This window comes from Ceratotherium simum, chromosome Y (genome assembly GCF_057802395.1).
Source record: "Ceratotherium simum simum isolate JZ-2026a chromosome Y, ASM5780239v1, whole genome shotgun sequence".
Taxonomy (NCBI): domain Eukaryota; kingdom Metazoa; phylum Chordata; class Mammalia; order Perissodactyla; family Rhinocerotidae; genus Ceratotherium; species Ceratotherium simum.
In genome coordinates, this window is record NC_141941.1 from 2,489,478 (window position 1) to 2,509,351 (window position 19,874).

Consider the following 19,874-nt stretch of genomic DNA (forward strand, 5'->3'; position numbering starts at 1 on the left):
GTTGGGAAACAAAGCAAGCCTCAATAAATTTAAGAAGATTGAAATCATAACAAGCATCTTTTCGGATCATAATGCTATGAAACTGGAAATGAACCATGAAAAAAAAACTGGGAAAGTGACAAAAATGTGGAGATTAAACAACATGCTACTGAAGAACCAATGGATCATTGATGAAATTAAAGGAGAAATCAAAAACTATCTGGAAACAAACGAAAATGAAAATATGCCATACCAAACCATATGGGATGCAGCAAAAGCAGTCCTGAGAGGGAAACTCATAGCAATACAGGCCCACCTTAACAGACAAGAAAAAGCCCAAATAAGCAACCTTAAATTATACCTAACAGAACTAGAAAAAGAAGAAGAAACAAAGCCCAAAGTCAGCAGAAGGAGAGAAATAATAAAAATCAGAGCAGAAATAAATGAAACTGAGACCAAAAAAAACAGTAGAAAGGATTAATGAAACAAAGAGTTGGTTCTTTGAGAAGATAAACAAAATTGACAAACCCTTAGCCAGACTTACTAAGAAAAAGAGAAAATGCTCAAGTAAATAAAATTAGAAATGAAAGAGGAGAAATTACAACAGATACCACGGAAATACAGAGGATTATAAGAGAATAATATGAGAAATTATATGCCAACAAATTGGACAATCTAGAAGAAATGGATAAATTCTTAGACTCATACAACCTCCCAAAACTGAACCAAGAAGAAATGGAGAATCTGAATAGACCAATCACAAGTAAAGAGATTGAAACAGTAATCAAAAACCTCCCAAAAAATAAAAGTCCAGGACCAGATGGCTTCTCCAGTGAATTTTACCAAACATTCAAAGAAGATTTAATACCCATCCTTCTCAAACTATTCCAAAAAATAGAGGAAGATGGAACACTTCCTAAATCATTCTACGAGGCCAACATCACCCTGATACCAAAACCAGACAAAGACAATACAAAGAAAGAAAATTACAGGCCAATATAGCTGATGAACATAAATGCAAAAATCCCCAACAAAATATTGGCAAACCAAATACAGCAATACATTAAAAAGATCCTACACCATGGTCAAGTGGGATTTATACCAGGGACACAGGGATGGTTCAACATCCGCAAATCAATCAACGTGATACATCACGTCAACAAAACAAAGAATAAAAACCACATGATCATCTCAATAGACACAGAGAAGGCATTTGACAAGATACAACATCCATTTATGATAAAAACTCTCAACAAAATGGGAATAGAAGGAAAGTACCTCAACATAATAAAGGCTACTTATGACAAACCCACAGCCAACATCACACTCAACGGGGAAAGACTGAAAGCCATTCCTCTGAGAACAGGAACGAGGCAGGGCTGCCCACTCTCACCACTCCTGTTCAACATAGTACTGGAGGTTTTGGCCAGAGCAATTAGGCAAGAGAAAGGAATAAAAGGAATCCAAATAGGTAATGAAGAAGTGAAACTCTCACTGTTTGCAGATGACATGATTGTATATATAGAAAACCCTAAAGAATCTGTTGGAAAATTATTAGAAATAATCAACAACTACAGCAAAGCTGCAGGGTACAAAATCAATCTACAAAAATCAGTTGCATTTCTGTATGCTAATAATGAACTAACAGAAAGAGAGCTCAAAAAGATAATACGATTTACAATTGCATCAAAAAGAATAAAATACCCAGGAATAAATCTTACCAAGGAGGTGAATGACCTATACAATGAGAACTACAAGACATTATTGAAAGAAATCGATGATGACATAAAGAAATGGAAAAATATCTCATGCACATGGATTGGAAGAATAAACATAGTTAAAATGTCTATAGCACCTAAAGCAATCTACAGATTCAATGCAATCCCAATCAGAATCCCAATGACATTCTTCACAGAAATAGAAAAAAGAATACTAAAATTCATATGGGGCAACAAAAGACCCTGAATAGTTAAAGCAATCCTAAGAAAAAAGAACAAAGCTGGAGGCATCACAATCCCTGACTTCAAAACATACTACAAAGCAATAGTAATCAAAACAGCATGGTACTGGTACAAAAAGAGACACACAGATCAGTGGAACAGAATTAAAGCCCAGAAATAAAACCACACATGTACGGACAGCTAATTTTCGACAAAGGTGCTAAGAACATACAATGGAGAAAGGAAAGTCTCTTCAATAAATGGTGTTGGGAAAACTGGACAGCCACATGCAAAAGAATGAAAGTGGACCATGTGCTATCACCATTCACAAAAATTAACTCAAAATGGATCAAAGACCTGAAGGTGAGACCTGAAACTATAAAACTCACAGAAGAAAATATAGGCAACACACCATTTGACATTGGTCATAAAGGAATCTTTTCGGATGACATGCCTACCCAGACTAGGGAAACTAAAGAAAAAGTAAACAAGTGGAATTTTATCAGATTAAAGAGCTTCTATAAGACAAACGAAACCAGAATCAAGATGAACAGATAACCAACCAGCTGGGAGAGAATATTTGCAAAACATACATCTGACAAGGGGTTGATCTCCATAATATATAAAGAACTCACACAACTGAACAACAAAAAAACAAACAACCCGATTAAAAAATGGGCAGAGGAAATGAAGAGACACTTCTCCAAGGAAGATATACAGATGGCCAATAGGCACATGAAAAGATGCTCAACATCACTAATCATCAGGGAAATGCAAATCAAAACAACATTAAGATATCACCTCACGCCCATTAGAATGGCTATAAGCACCAAGACAAAAAATAACAAATGTTGGAGAGGATGTGGAGAAACAGGAACCCTCATACACAGCTGGTGGGAATACAAACTGGTGCAGCCTCTATGGAAAACGGTATGGAGATTCCTCAAAGAATTAAAAATAGAAATACCCTATGATCCAGCTATCCCACTACTGGGAATCTATCCAACGCACCTGAAATCAACAATTCAATGAGATTTATGCACCCCTATGTTCACTGCAGCATTATACACTATAGCCAAGAAGTGGAAGCAATCTAAGTGTCCCTCGACTGACGATTGGATTAAGAAATTGTGGTATATATATACAATGGAATACTACTCAGCCATAAAAAAAGACAAAATGGTCCCATTTGCAACAACATAGATGGGCCTGGAGCGTATTATGTTAAGTGAAATAAGCCAGAAAGAGAAAGACAAACACTGTATGATCTCACTCATATGTGGAATATAAACCAACACATGGACAGAGAAAACTGGACTGTGGTTACCAGGGGCAAGGGGGGTGGGCTGTGGGCACAAGGGGTGAAGGGAGACATATATATGGTGGTAGACAAACAAAAATGTACAACCCCAAATTTCACAATGTTAAAAACTATTAGAACATCAATTAAAAAAAATTATTAAACCAGAAAAAAAAAAGAACCTAAGGTGACGGAAGTGGGGGGGGGGGGGCTTCTGGTCTTGGAGGCTCCCCCATGCTACAATTCCACAGCCCTTATCATGCACGCTCTGACATGCCATAGAGATGTGATGTTGCTGGATTCTTGGCTCTTCAAGTTACAGACTCGCTATAACAGCTCTTATTGATGACATGATTTCTAATGAGGCAATGTAAAGAAATGAAATGGCAAGTCATGTCAGCAAGGTTCTATCTTTAGGCCTACCTGTGGGTCTCTCCAATAATTTTCACCCTATTTGTCATAAAATGTCAGTAACGGGTGAACACCTGATCCGTATCATAAATGTGTTTCCTTCACCAGTAATGTCCAGTAAGTTAGTTTTCAATCCCCTCCTTAGAGACCTGAACATATTAGTCCATGAATAATGTGAAGGACAAATCTGGCCACTGTTATGGACTGAACTGTGCCCGCCCCCCAGCAAAGACACGTTGAAGTCCTAATCCCCAGTACTCATGAATGTGACTTTATTTGGAAATAGGGTCTTTGCAGATGTAAACAAGTTAAGATGAGGTCACTGGGTTCAAAATCCACTGACAGTGTCCTCATCAGAGACAGAAGAGGAGACACAGACACAGAGGAGAAGCCACGTGGAGACGGAGGCAGAGATGGAGGGAGGCGGCCACCAGCCCAGGGACGCCTGGAGCCCCAGAAGCTGGAAGAGGCAGGAAGGACCCTCCCCTGGAGCCTCCGGAGGGAGCGCGGCCCTGCGACCCATTCATCTCAGACGTCTGGTCTCCAGGACTGGGGGAGGGTGATGAACTCCTGTTGTTTTAATCTCTCAGTTTGTGGACCTTTGTTACAGCAGTTACAGGAAACAAATACACCCACATAAACAGAGATGCTCAAGAGATCTGTGGGAACCAACTCTTGTCCATGGGTCTATGTGTCTCTCAAGATTGCAACAGACAGGGTCAGTGCACTGGTCCATGTGTGAGTCCCTCCACGAAGGTCCAGAACTAGAAATAGCGAAGATGTCCATGGATTCTCTCAAATTCAAGGGTGCCAAAACAGAACCAAAACGTGTATAAGATACCACACCATTTAGGCAACAATTGGTCCCTCAAATATATTTCCCTTCACATGAAAAGTTTATGAAAACCATACATGTACAACTTCTAAAACAATGATTAATTCACACACAAACATGTATACCACGTTTATAGCAGCACTATCATGATAGCTAAAAGGTGGAAACAACCCAAATGTGCATCAAGAGATGAATGGTAAACAGGATGTGGTCCATCCATACAATGGAATATTAGTCATGAAAAGGAACGAAGCACTGACACAGGCTACAACATGGATGAACCTTGAAAACATCATCCTGAATGAAAAGAACTCAGATGCGAAGGGTCACATACTGTAGGATTCATTTATACGAAGGCTCAGAATAAGGAAATATACAGAGACAGAAAATAGTTAGTGGTTGCTTAGGGCAAGGAAGGATGTAAAGATAGGGGAGCCACAGTTTAAGGGTATGGGGTATCTTTTTGAGGTAATGAAAATGTTCTTTAAAATTGACTGTGGTGATGATTGCACACTCTGCAAATACATTAAAAACCACTAGACTGTACACTTTAAATGGGTAAATTGTATGGTACCTGAATTATATCTCAATAATGCCGATTAAAAAAATAAGAACAAATAAACAAAATCATGACTAATAACTTCTGCATCTCTGTGGAGTCATTTGCTCGTTTGGAGAGAAGAGGAGACGGGATGTAGACCCAGTTTGATTCTGCATGCCCAGGAACCCAGACTTCAAATTTGGCCAACGACTAAACACGAATGTTTTTGTTGGTATCTATAAATATAAATGATAAGAACTTATAAAGGATACAACTTACTATATATGGACACACTCACTGACCTTCATGTTCCCCAATCTTCTTGTTCTGTCAACCACAAGCAGTTTCTTAATGAGGTCTCTAGACGGCGGAAGGAGGCAAAAATATGTTGATATGGACGCGAGCAAAGACAGCATGTCAACCACGATATTATCTACCCACTATGCACGCATCTGGCCAGCGGTTCAATTTTCATTTGGGCTAAACATTTTCTGGCACTTTCTTACCGTTATTGGTTCCTAAATAATTTTTGCAGTGCTGGGCTGTGCACACACAGGCACTGAGCTAAGGGGAAAAGGTTGATTAAATCGACAGAAAAGGGGGTTTTGAATACCCGCATGAGAAAATATGTGCCTGCCCTGGGGACTGTGATGTTTCACTTAAAATATACCCATCAGGCTGTCCCTGCCAAACAGAAGACTTCTGCTTTTACCAAAATAAACGGTCACGCTCTGCCCTGTGGGTTTACTTATTTATGGGATTCTTGTTTTACAATGCTCGCGTTCCCGTTAAGCGCACAAATTATTGCGATTCTTTTAAAGTCTGCTGGTACACATAAACTATCCTCCTAAATAACAGACCCTGTCCGAATACAGCAAGGCAGTCCAATCAGGATGGGAAGTTCAAGGTAAGTTTTAAGACTTCCAGAGGATACACTAGTTCTAAGAGGAGCAGTTGAGGAAGTAAAAAGTATAAGAAGTGGATGTGTGTGTTCATATATAACAGGTAGACTCCATTATGTATGATAATGTCCAGGCATTTCAAGCTTATATGGATGTCCCCCAGGACAGTCAACAACCTGTTACCAAGCTTTAAGCATTTAAGTTTCCTGACGTAAATTATGCCCCGGGGTGAGGAGCACAAACCCAGACTCAGGCCATGCCCTGGGCTCTGTGACCAGCCGGGAAGGCTCAATGAGTCCTTTGACAACCCCAGCCCACGGAGGTAAATATGAGGGTCCAGGGACCCAAGGTCCCTCACGCCGAGACTGTGACTCAACCAGGTTCCTAATGATCTCAAACTTCGGCAAGAAACAGCTGTAACCACAGAGTTTCCCAACGCTACGCATCCTGAAGAAGGATGGGAGAACTTCCAGACTTCCCAGCATCTCTGTCTCTAAGTGAAAATCTGAGAACATTGGCTCACCCAAGACTTGGATTTTGTATCCGTCTAATATGGAGACAAGACTCTTGAGCAGGTCACAGGAATATACGAGCACTGAAAAATTAGATACCTTGCCAGTACTCGTTGAGTTTCTCCTTCATTATTTTGACATTCCAAAAAACAAAGCAAGATCACCAAACACCATCCTCCCAAAACAACCCTAAATAAATGCGGTTTTTTCCTTCTTTTTCCCTATTATTTACCCAGGAGTGCATATACTTAAAGTTGCCTATAGTGGGGTTATAGAAGAATGAAGGTTTGTTTAAAATACAAAATCAAATCCATGCAAAACAGCTCGGTCCTGAAAGCAAAGGGTGCAGATGAGAAGGGGCCACTCAATATGGCAGAGCCATATAGGAACTCTGGAAGTGTCTGGGACTGCGAGAGGGTGCCTCGATCCTGGGACAGGCTCTGTGTCCACCGACAATCCCTTGATTCACTGTGTCTGAAATTCTAAATCTTATTTCCTTTCCTGGTGCCGGCTGGCTTCTCTCTGATCAGATGCTTTCAGACAGGAGAAACACTCGTAAATATTAGTTCTACCAAGTTGGCAACAAGCCCCAAAGCTTTTTTTTTCCTTTTCAATTATGTATATTTCTATAAGGAATCTTAAGTCTCAATCCAAAGAGACATGTTCCTACGCAACAAGTTGACGTGGTCAAATGCGGAGGTTGTGCGAACCGGCATAAGAAGTTAAGAAACTGAGAGTCAAAATTCTACCATCACGGCCACCCAATGACAGTAATTTGGATAAGAAATGACTCACGAGGGTCCTGCTTCTCAGCCAACTCATTAAGATCTAGCCAATAATGGAAAGAAGTGATGTTTAAACTCAATCACCATTTGCAATCATCAATTGCATCAAAGGGTCCCAGGTTCCTGCTCTTGCTGAGCCCCCACAATGGAGATATGGGGGTTCCGGGACTGGAGGGAGGGACCTGGGGATGCTCAGAGGAGGAGGACTTCAGACCAAAGGATTCCAGGGCAGCCATTGCTGGCTGTCTCTTCAAAATAAACAATGAGAAAAAGCAGGGGACGTGGCTGAAGACCAGACTTAACATAAGCTTATGTTTGTTCTATTTCTGTAATATCCTCCTTTCCACAAGACGTTGGAAACCTACTCAATAAGTTCATATGACTGCTCTGAGCCTTTCATATCACGGACTGAATAAATGACGTAAGATTGTATGGATCGTCCCTTCTCTGGGGAAACTTCTCCTGGAAGAGTTTAAGTCATTGCTCACAAGAAAAAGGGGAATAAATCTGATGAGCTTCTGAATTGCCTAAGACCTTTAGGAGAACTTCAGGACCTACAGGAGAAAGAAGCTGATTTCAAGAATGCAAGAGACAGAGGGTCCACGCTTATTTCACCTGAAGCAAGTGCACCAATGGCAACACCTAAGTCACTCCCACCACGGACGGCGTACCGCCAATGGGTGTCTGAGCCACGGCAGCAGATGTTCACACCCCACAGATTTACCCAGAATTCCAGGAGGTCTAAGGTCACCATCAACTGGCACATCTGCCAATGGGTGTAAGCAGATTTGAATCCAATCTAATCATTGGCGAATTGTTGATAAATATATAACTCCATTTTAAAAGCGTTTTGCTGTCCATTTGAAATAATGGCACTCAATTCTATGGAATTTGGACTCTGGGAGAGAAATCCTGTACAATATTTTTCGTTTCCTTCTAGAGCAAGTAAACTTTTGAGTGTTGTATCTCCCTTCACACTTCAACTGTCTTACCATTCACTGGATAGGGTGTCCCTTCTAGATGTCTTATTTTATTTTACTTTTTTGGTGAGGAAGATTGGCCCTGAGGCAACATCTGTTGCCCATCTTCCTCTTTTTGCTTGAGGAAGATTGTCCCTGAGCTAACATCTGTGCCAATCTTCCTCTGTTTTGTACGTGGTTGGCCACCACAGCATGGCTGATGAGCGGTGTGTAGGTCCACGCCTGGGATCTGAACCTGTGAATCCTGGGCCGCCAAAGTGGAGCACACAAACTTAACCACTATGCCACCGGGCCGGTCCCTAGATGACTTATTTTTCAAATGGAGCCTCCTTTTCTTGCTAAAATCTTTGAAAACCTGCCTGGTGTGTCAAACACAACACAAGCCAAGAGAAATACTGTCTTCTGTTCGGACTGAGAATCTCTGGTTAGGGTGAGGTACATTCACCACTAAGAAAAGCAACTTGATGCAGCCAATGGACCCAGTAGCTGATCCACAGTCGTGAAATAAGTTTTCCCTGAACCCAATTTCCACGGGATACTTTTAAAAAATTAGCAATAAAGGGGCCGGCCCAGTGGTGTAGTGGTTAAGTTTGCAAGTTCGGACGCTGGGCGCGGATCTACACACCGCTCATCAAGACATGCTGTGGCAGGCGTCCCACATACACTGGCAACAGATGTTAGCTCAGGGCTAATCTTCCTCACCAAAAAAAAAAAAAAAAAAAAAAAAAAAATTAGCAAGAAAAGTTTAGTTCTCAATTAAACGCATTTAATTCCATTTTGTGACCCTATCAACTCATCTGGAAAATACACAGAAACAACTAGAATTCAGGACTCATTATGGTGGAAAATGGCTAAAAGGTGACCAGATGGATAAAGGGATCTGGAAAACCAAAAACATTCTTATATTTTTTGAAGATTTTTATTTATTTATTTTATTTTTTATTTTATTTATTTATTTTTTTTTTGTGAGGGAGATCAGCCCTGAGCTAACATCCATGCTAAGCCTCCTCTTTTTGCTGAGGAAGACCGGCTCTGAGCTAACATCTATTGCCAATCCTCCTCCTCCTTTTATTTCCCCAAAGCCACAGTAAATAGTTGTATGTCATAGTTGCACATCCTTCTAGATGTTGTATGTGGGACGCCGCCTCAGCATGGCCGGAGAAGCCGTGCATCGGTGCGCGCCCGGGATCGGAACCTGGGCCGACGGTAGCGGAGCGCGTGCACTTAACCGCTAAGCCACGGGGCCGGCCCCATTCTTATATTTTTTAAAACTTGTTTTTTTTCCCCCATTGCCACAAATTTAAAGAAATGCATACTCAAGGTTACAAAGATTGAAGCAATGCAAAAGTTCTTGAAGCAACATGCTCATCACTCAAAATTTTAGCATGATAAAAGACTTTAAGAATGAGAATAATTTAAGCAGAAGAGAAGAGATAAATTCTGCTAAACTCATCAACACTTCTGCCAACTGCAAATCCTCCAGGAGGCGGATCTTTCTTGTGAAATACCACAATGGCTCTCTTACTAAATATGACAACAAACGCCTTTATTTGCTAATTGTAAATACCATTTATCTCAAAGGGCAGAACTATGACCAGGAGTCATTACAAGATTAAGAATCATTAAAATAGAAAATGAAAATCTTTTCCCCTTTTGCGGAAAAGATGACTTCCCAAAAGCGCTTGAGCACAGCCCATTGAAGGTGGCATCCTGCTCAGCTGACGCTCTGACCATGATTTTAAATGCTTTAAAGAAAAATACACCGAATGACAAGGGAAAGGTTTACTTACTTTACACTGAAATCCAAATGTCTGGGGAAATCTATTTTGCCTGCAAGAATTTTTTGATAAATGCCAAATGGGTTGTCATCAAAAAACGGAGGGAACCTGTTAGAAAAAGAAACATCCCTTTTTAGTGGACAGCAAGTACAGAAAAATCCCTACTTCGTCACAATCACTATTTCTGCTGGACAAGGGCAGATCATAATTTATTTCACACACGCGCACTTTCTTCACACACTGGAGTCATCGGGATCTTGGGACTCCAAGAAGGGATGGTTCTGAGAGGCGCCCAAGTGCAGAGGAAGGTCCAGCAGGGAGGAGGCAAGGACCACGAGACCATTTGACCAACTATTGTGGTTGCTTGTACGAAATTAAAAATGTCACCCGTACTAGACCATGAGTAAATGTCTTTGTATTCTTCACCTGGGTCACACTTAGGGACAAGAGTGACAGCAAGGCTGGTTTCCAGCTCTAGCCTTTAGGCAACAAAACTGTAGCCCAGGATTTGGCAAACTGGCCCCCAGCTTGGTTTTGTAAATAAAGTTTTATTGGCACACAGCCACACCTATTTGCTTGCTGTCTGTGGCAGTGTTACCAGAAGTAAAGATTGTATGCCTGATACAGAGTGTCAACAGACCTGTCTTTTCTAAGATGTGGAAATGGAAAAGATAATCTGAAATAAGCTAGAGAGGAAATATACTTAAAAGTGCAAAGACCAAGAAAAATCTAGAAGTTAACCAACAAATATATACTAGATACTTACATGTCCCTAAGCACAAGTTATATTCTTGATATTTCCTCATTTGCCCAAGGCAAAGACCCTCAACCCAAAAGCATACCCTCTAATTAGCTTTTTTAGAACTAGATCTTCTAATTCAGTGAAACAAGCCATGGAAATATCTTATAAAATGTTGCTTTCTAATGATATCCTCATTGATGATGGCAAATTAGAAGGAACAAAAATAATTCTGTTGATTCCAAATCAATTCCTGATGTTTTTAAAGAAAAACTGAGCACAGTGCGTGGATTGGTGGCCTCCAAAAAGATGTATCCATGTTCTTACCCCACAACCTGTGAATGGGACCAAATTTTAGAAAGAGTCTTTGCAGATGTGATTAAGTGAAGGTTGCAGATGAGGGCGTCCTGGATGAGGGTGGCCCTAAATCCAATGACAGTGTCCTCATCAGAGACAGAAGAGGAGACACAGACACAGAGGAGAAGCCACGTGGAGACAGAGGCAGAGACGGAGGGAGGCAGCCACCAGCCCAGAGACGCCTGGAGCCCCAGAAGCTGGAAGAGGCAGGAAGGACCCTCCCCTGGAGCCTCCGGAGGGAGCGCGGCCCTTCATCTCAGACGTCTGGTCTCCAGGATGGGGGGGTGGATACATTCCTGTTATTTTAAGCCCCCACGTTTGTGGCAATTTGTTATGGCAGCCCCAGGAAACCAATACATAGAATATCCACATTATCTCTCCAAATATATTAAGGAGAAGTGAGGGTAGAAAAATATAAAAAAATAAAAAACAGAAATATGAGGTACAAACGTAGAAATTAATGAGAAAGCTGAAGAAGAGGCAGGTTGATTGGAAAAATGGAAGATATTAAATAAATGCAAATGCATAGCTGTGTGCAAATGGCATAAAATACCTTTTTCTCTTAACTGACATTTCAGTTTTTCAGTTTTACACTTTGGCATGAATAGAGACACAGTGCTGAGAAGGCTATAGCTGTATCTCTTGGAGCCATTGGTTATTAAGGTCTGATAACTATTTGGCCATGTGTGCTTCTAGAGTTACGAGCTACCATGTCTTGAGAAACGACCCAGGCCAGGCTCAGAAGTAAAGCCCTGCACGTCGACACTCATCCAGTCCTCGCCAACCGTGAACGCCTTCGAGTTAATAACTCCCACATCAGCCCTTCCTCCTCTGCCAGACGCTTTCTCCAACAATGTTTGGGGGAGTCATATTCCTCTTTCTTGGGTGGTGGCCCCGAGCACATTCAGCTGTGTGACTGCATTGGGGAAATGTCCACGTTCCGCAATGGAACACTAAGCACCAGGAGAAAATGTGTCATGCATATCTAAGGTCATTTATGGAGAATATTAAATGAAGTATTCTTGGGAAGCTGGCACTACATGACAATATCATGGGAAAGGTATGTGAGCAGTAGTTTAAGGAGTGGAAAAAATCATAAATGAGCACTAACAGTTCTTGCCCAAAGGAAAAAGCATGGAGAATATGTATCTGAGAACTAGTACTCCCATAGCATATGCAAAGCGCTCTAAGAAATCCTCAAATCTCTCTCCATAACCCTACAGAATAGTTCCAATTCTTACTAAACAGGCAATGAGTGCTCATGAAATGGAATTGGGCATTAGAGGCAACTTAAATACCTATGGTGAGAGGTACTTGGAAGGATAATCTGCTCATTGGCATGAAGGCAGACTCAAGAATTTCATCTTAAGAATTCATGCCAATTCTGTCATGTTCTCCATCACCTACTCATGATCATTTTTATATAACCATCCTCCCCACCTAAATCTTCCAGTGAAATGGATTGTCCAGACGGAGGCACCATAGTTGTGACTTCATGCTCCTCATCAGACTCACAGAGACGCCCGTGAGAAAAATACGGGCGTCTTAACCCTGTCACTTAAACCATCAGTCAATGCTTTATCTGCCCACGTCTTTAACAGAGGGCTGGCCTGCAAAGGCAGGTACCTTGGAAATGGGCTCAAGGAAAAGAGGAAAAAGTTTTTGGAGAGAGAAGAGAAGGGGAGGCTGTTATAATGTCACCGTGTATTGACTTCTTTCTCCAAGATCCCTTGCCCTGATAGACTCATGTGAAACATAAATATGTCTTCCTCAGAAAAAGTGGCAAAAAACATGAGCCGGGCTATGCACGGGTTGGGGCAATGTATAGAGAAAGAAAGAGTCCCAGGGGCACCCTGTCTGAGGCAGGAGAGCTACGACTCTCAATGTGTGGTCCCAGGGAACCCCAGGGTTCCTCAAGAACTTGTGAGGTCCTTTTTCTGACTACAAATCTGAATGTGGTTGCATTCTCTTCATATATCTCAATCAAAACAACATATCATAGCAGACGGGGTGCAGAAGAAGAGGAAAATCCAGGCGCCCTTGATTAGGCTAGGCATTAAGGAGATTACCACAAACATAAAACAAGGCTGTTCTTCTCTCTAGATATTTTTAATTCTAGGAAGCATAGTTATTTTTCACTAAAAATTCTATTTATATTAATCTTTCGTAAGTTTATTATTTTACATAAATTAACATATATATTTTTTCATTTCGCTTTTAACTTTAAATGAATAAACATTGACAGATACAACCCACATAAACAAAAGCTCTTTGGGGTTGATGATAAGTTTTAGAAATGTAATAACTTTTTGGATAGATGGTTGCTGAAAACTTTTAGGGTCCTTGGGCAAGAATGTTTGCGAACCACCACACCGCAGTTAATGTTCCACATGGATGAGACTCCAAACACAAATTCCATTTTCCATGGAAATATATCTGTGCAATTCAATCTATCTCCAGAGAGATAGATGTAAAAGGAGATGATGTAAGAAATCAGAGCTGAGTTTGGTGTTACTGAGAAAGCCCATGAGTGATTCTGTTCCAGAATGTACCATACATATTTGATCTGACCTAAACACTTCTCACTCAATGAAAACAAAATCCCAATTATGTTATGATCTCATATCAAAATCACATGGAAGGTTTTACCCAACAAACGGTTTTTCTTGTACGCCATAAAAGATTTAAACGACCCATTAAAGCAATAAACAAACAGAGTCCCGCTTCATCCTGCTAAGGATGTGAATACAGAAAATGGAAATCTAACAAGCAAGCTGGAGACAGGAGGTCTTTAAACAAAAGGCCATCTCCACCTTCTGCACAGCAACTCCCTCCTGTTGGCCACCAGGAGAAGTCTCTGGGCTCAAGGGGCCAAGAAGAGCAGATTGGATCAAGTGATGTCATGCAACCAACTCACACAACCAGATGGTTGCAGATCCTGCAAAGTGCAATGAAGAAAACAGAAGGAGTGGTGGTGGGGCAGAGAGTGGGCAGGAGGGACAGGGGAGGGCTGGTGGTCACGTTACAGGTGAGCTTGCAACAGAGCAACAGAAGAGACGGGGCTAGCAGAGGGGCTACGCCCTGCAGGAGCCTGGCAGATAGGAGAACTGAGTAATGCCTCCTGGCATGTGTGAGAGGCAAGCAGGACGGCCAGCGATCCCAGGAGAGGGGCCAGACCACTGTTTGAGGTGGGTAGATCTCATACAGACCACCTCAGAGCCTCACAGAATAAGGAGCTCTGGTTCCTTCCACTAGAGGGCTGCAAAACAGGAGCGACCTGGCCTGGCTGGTGTGGGTACAGGACCCCTCCAGCTGCTTCCAGGAAAAGGTGCCACGGGCAGGAGAGGGTGCAGCTGGAGGAGACAGTGAGGAAACTCAGGAGTGGACCAGATGAGAGCTGAGGCTGGCCAGACCGCAGGGAGAGCCAAGCAATGCCCAGGAGCAGTCGGCCAGGTTTGCAGCGTGTGCCAGGACTGATCTCTCTCAAGAAACCCACCCAGAAAACCGTGACTGTCTCCAGCTGCAAATGTGGAAGGTGGAAATGTGCTCACCGTGAACAAATAGCTCACTGCATCATATGAGATGCAAAGGTCAGATTACTGTGCTTTGGGTTAGGAGAGGGTATTCATTATTTATCATCAATTATTCTAATAATAGAGCCTAATAATACACCAGATTCTAATTATATTATTTTCTATTCTATTGCATTCTAATATTCTAATATATTCTCATGTTATATTCTAATAATATTTAAATAATCCCAATAATTATTTATAAATAATAATTCTAATATAATAATCCTAATATATCCTAATATTACATTCTAACTCTAGTCTATTCTAATAATTTTCTATCATTTCCTATCAATATTATGTTCTAATAGTATATTATATTCTAATATTGTATTTACTAATAATATTCTGTATTATTCTATTCTATAATATTCTATTCTACCCTAATAAAACAGAGAAAGCACATGACACATGAACCTCACTCTATTTAAAATCACCGGATGCGGGGATTCAATTCTCCTCAGGCAATGCTGCCCTCTTGTGCTCAAATAATATTACGGAAAGAAAATGTGCTGCTGGCATCTGAGCACAAGCTGATCACTGTGGTGCATAAATAGTTATGGATTGACTCTATGTGTAATTTATTTTAAACTTTGCCTTGCTTAGGACTTCCTGGGCTGGGGTGTATATTAAGAAATCTGATTCTATGTGAATTGCTTGAGACGTCTGAGTAAAGAGTAACAGAAAATTCAAAAGAATAGATAAACAGACGATAGATTGATAGATGGATACAGATAGATGATAGATAATACACAGATTGATTGATAACAGATAAATAGAGATAACAGATGGATAAATCATAGATAGATGGATGATAGATGATAAACAGATAGAGATAGATAGATATAGATGATAGATTGATAGATGACAGATAGAGGATAGATATAAATGACAGATAAGTGCATAGAAAGATGATAGGTAAGTAGATAGAAAGATGATAGAGATAATAGATAGATGGATAGATAGATGGATGACAGACAAACACATAAACAGAGGTTTTCATACATTCTACTCTGGCTGGCCACACTCTGAATGCAGAAAAATGCCTCTTTCCATCTTTCTTTCCACCTGAAATCAGGGAAGGTTTCTGGGTCAAAAGCTCTGGACTTGCCTTGCAGGCAATCAGACAGGTGTGGAACAGGGTCCAGCTTCTGCTGTAACTGGGAGTCAACTCAGAGTGTGTGCAAGACTCACGAGCAGGAAACACACAAGCCAAAGAAAGACAACCAAAGGGAAGAGGAGAGAGGGTGGAAGGAGGCAGAGGCAGCACGCCCGAGGGCCCCTGGCAGCTGTCCTGGCACCTCGCGGCCAGCTGCCTGTCAGCCACACCATCAGAGAGAAGATCCTAAAGGGAAGAATAGTTCCTCGTGGGTGCACACATACATAGCTCCCTTCTTTCTAGAGGCTGTCATTGGTAAATTGTCATACTGCTTCATCACCTCAGGAAATTCCAGACCAGAGAACACATATGGAAGATCATAATAATAGGACAAGGATGAACTCCAACCCCAAGATTTCTAAGAGGGGGATGTTTGCTTTACATTTCTGTGAGGGGAACATCAGACCTGTCTCATGCATCAGCCAGACTTGAATATTTAACATGACAACACCTTGACCAATGGGCGACCTCTTTAGTATCTGGACGTGGAGAAGATCTGACCTTCCAAATTTCCTCCAATGCAAGTTTGGGATTTCAGGAAAGCACACACTCTTTTCTTCCTGGCACACTGCTCGTTCATAACATCCTAAAACGTATTTGATTTATTTTTCTTTATGCAACACGTACAGTATTCAGCTCTGCGCATTACTCCAAAAAGAGTCCGTGCAGCAGACTAATATTATATTCGAGGAAGACAAGGACATTTAGAGACAGGGTAAGGATCTCTGCAGACATGCACTGTTGTTTCTGCAAGAAGCCTGTGTTTTCACTCTTATGAAAGCCAGCTCAATTTGCATTGCCCTGGGACCACACCCCAAGTATTTGCAACCTGCATGCACATCCTAGGGGTGAACAGAGGCGAGTCAAGACAGCAGGGGAGGGAAGTGCTGGGGAGTGACTGCAGATTCTCCACGGAAGCCCTACTCACCCTGAGAGCATCTCGAATATCAGGATGCCGAGCGCCCACCAGTCCACGGCTCTCCCGTGGCCTTTGCTCTGGATGACTTCAGGGGCCAGGTACTCGGGGGTTCCACAAAGGGTCCACGTCCTGTGGACAGAGAAGGGAATCCAGAAAACTCAGCTTTGCTTGCGGAACACATTGCTCTTACAAGAGCTGAATGTTACAGTAACTTAGCTGATCCAAATGATGCCCATCTCCCACCCCATGGATACACTGTACCGGATAAAGATGGTAACATTGTCTTAGCTGACTTGTTCCTGTAGAAACACTCATTAACTCAAATAGAATCTAAGTCACGGTCTTGTTATCAATGCTGTGCATTGTTTTGTTACTTACCGTTGCTACTCAGAAGCAAAAAATCTACAGGACCTGTCTTCCTATAAAATGACATTCAAGAATTCACTCATCAACCCCATCTCAGTGTGCCCCCTAAGAACCCGCTCGTCGGCTGGTTGTGCGTAAATAAGCTCATATATAAGGACAGAGCGTAAATAAGCTCTGTCCTATGAGGGGGAGTTCACAGCTACTGCTAGTTCTCTTCTCTACCTGCTCTTCACAAGGTTTGAAGTGTTTCCAATGCTATTGTGGGTTTGCTGTCATTTTAGCTTCATTGGTGGCTTTTGGAAACCCTTAGGTTAAGGGACACTGGGATATTTGGAGTTTTAAATGGGGCGGAGAGCTTTGGAAAGGATTTTCTCCGCAGATGAGTTGACACTTGCAAAAATTTAGCTTCTAGCCCCACCTAGAGGACAGCTGGCTGGAAGCAAGGCATTCTGACCAGCCGGGCTGGACTGCACTGCACGGATGGTGGAGCTTTCTGGTTGTTTGGTTTGTTTCTTTATTCTGGCCATCTCTTCCTATGCTGCCTCAGATGTCTCTTTTTCACAACAGGTGGGAGAAGAAGTTCCTTTATTTTTCTCCTTAGAAGAGAACTCTCTTTAGACTTAAAAAGAGCCAAAATGTTTCACTAAAATCTATAGATTTGTAAAGTTTCTGCTGACATCCCTAAATTTGATGCTCTATGGAAAATGCAAGACCAATTTTCTCAATTTTCTCCTAATTTTCCTCAAAAAATTAATAATAGAACTACCATATGATTCAGCAATCCCACTTGTGGACATATATCCAAAGGAAATGAAAACAGGATCTCAAAGACACATCTGTACCCCATCTTCACTGCAGCATCATTCAGAATAACCAAGATATGGAAACAACCTAAGTGTCCATGGATGGATGAATGGATAAAAATGTGGGATATATACACAGTGGAATACTATTCAGCCATGAGAAAGAAGGAGATCCTGCCATTGGGAACAACATGGATGGACCTAGAGGACATTACCCATGGTGAGATAAGTCAGACCAAGAAAGACAGATACTGTATGATTTCACTTATATGTAGAATCTAAAATAGTAACACTTATATAAACAGAGGTAGAAATAGGCTGGGGGAGGAGGAAATGGCGATATGTTGGTCCAAGGGTACAAACTTTCAGTTATAAGATGAATTAGTTATGGGAATCTAATGTACAGCAAGGTGACTATAGTTAATAATACTGTGTTGTATACTTAAAATTTGCTAAGAGAGTTGATTTTAAATGTTCTAACCGAGGAGAGGAGTCAAGATGGCGGCGTAAGCAGACTCGGAACTCACCTCCTCCCATGGACACAGCTAATTTACAACTACTCGTGGAAAAATTACCCCTGAGACAGAACTGAAAACTGGATGAGAGGAGCTCCTGCAACAACGGACGATCCTAACTGGGGTAGAAGAGGCAGAGACTCCCTTCAGGAGAGGAAAAGCGCCGCCTTCACAAGCCGCCAGCTTCACGGCCGCCGGGAGCAGCTCACAGGTACGCAGCCTCCCTGGAGGCACGGGGCCCTGAGCCGGGGAGCGCCCCCGCTGTGGGCATATTGTGGACCCAGCACAATCGAGACCAGTGCCATAATATCTGACTGTGCCTGCTACTAAAACACTGGGGAGCACCCCCAGAAAACCCAGTTCACAAAGAAACTAAAACTGGCTCTTAAAGGGCCCGTGCGCAAACTCACCCGTTTCAGGAAGCACCCTAAAGTCACCAGAACGAAAGGTGTACAGTGCTTTGGTGACAAGAGACTCACCTAATAGGCCATGAGTGCATCTCGGTGAGGGGTGAGACCTCTCCAGGGACTGGGACATTGGCGGCGGCCATTGTTGTGGCCCGATGTGCATGTGCTGACACAGACGCCATTGGAGTTCTCCCTGAGGCCTGCTAGCCCAGGGTCTGCCCCACCCGCTAGAGCACCGATTTAATCCAGCTCAGCCAGGGCAGGCAGCCCACACTAGAGACTGTCCCCACCCAACAACATGCCCTCAGGCAACGTGTGGGCCTGCATAGATTGGTGACTGGATTCTCTGCAGCCTGGCAACTGAGCCGACTTGAGCGGGGCAGGGTGTGCACAAGGAGCGGGTGGAGAGTGTGGGGCGGTGGCAGAGTGTGTGGGGCTCCCGCCGGGGAGAGACTGGGTCCGCTTGGGGAGGTCGGGGCGCTCACACGGGGCAGGACTGTGTTGACTGTGTGTGTGGACCTGTGGGCGGCAGGGCTTCTCAGCCACAGAAGACTTGTACTTCTCAAAGACCCACATAGGAGGTTTGCCCCACCTTCCAAAGCCTGAAACAATTGGGTGCTCCCGTGCCTGAGGCCAGCCCCACCCAGCTGCAATCCTCAGAGAGCTGACAAGAGACTTAAAGGCTGGAGGCTTATAGCAATTGTAAGGTCCTGAGCCTAACAACCTGCCACGCTGGGGGCCTACTCACTTAAAAGAAATACTGCAACACAAATGTGGTATTAGAACTTACAGCCAACTGTACTGGGGCTCCCCACACCTGATAAAGAGACTGAAGGGCCCACAACAACTACAAGCAGCTGAGCATTACAACAGCTGGCCAGGAGCATAACTCAGCCTCCCTGGGCGCCTACAGGGAGAGCAAACAGGCCACAGCAGAAGGATACACGTAGCCCACATAGGGGTCACCCCAGGAACATTGAGAACTGAGGGAAGCACACTGGAAGCCTCCTAAGGCAGCACTTACATAAGGTCACCTATCCAAGAGCAGGAGACGTAGCTGACCTACCTAATACG

At 42.6% G+C, this 19,874-nt stretch overlaps 1 protein-coding gene across 1 annotated transcript in view; it reads right to left on the minus strand.

Annotated features, from left to right (window-relative positions):
• Positions 1 to 19,874, minus strand: part of LOC101401191 (protein kinase cAMP-dependent X-linked catalytic subunit) — a 104,090-nt gene that overhangs the window by 14,043 nt on the left and 70,173 nt on the right. The window contains exons 4-6 of the mRNA XM_004440752.3: positions 16,719 to 16,838; positions 9,976 to 10,071; positions 5,309 to 5,366 (exon numbers count right to left, since the gene is read on the minus strand). Coding sequence (XP_004440809.1) covers positions 5,309 to 5,366; positions 9,976 to 10,071; positions 16,719 to 16,838 — 274 coding nt within the window. The remainder of the gene's footprint in view (positions 1 to 5,308; positions 5,367 to 9,975; positions 10,072 to 16,718; positions 16,839 to 19,874) is intronic.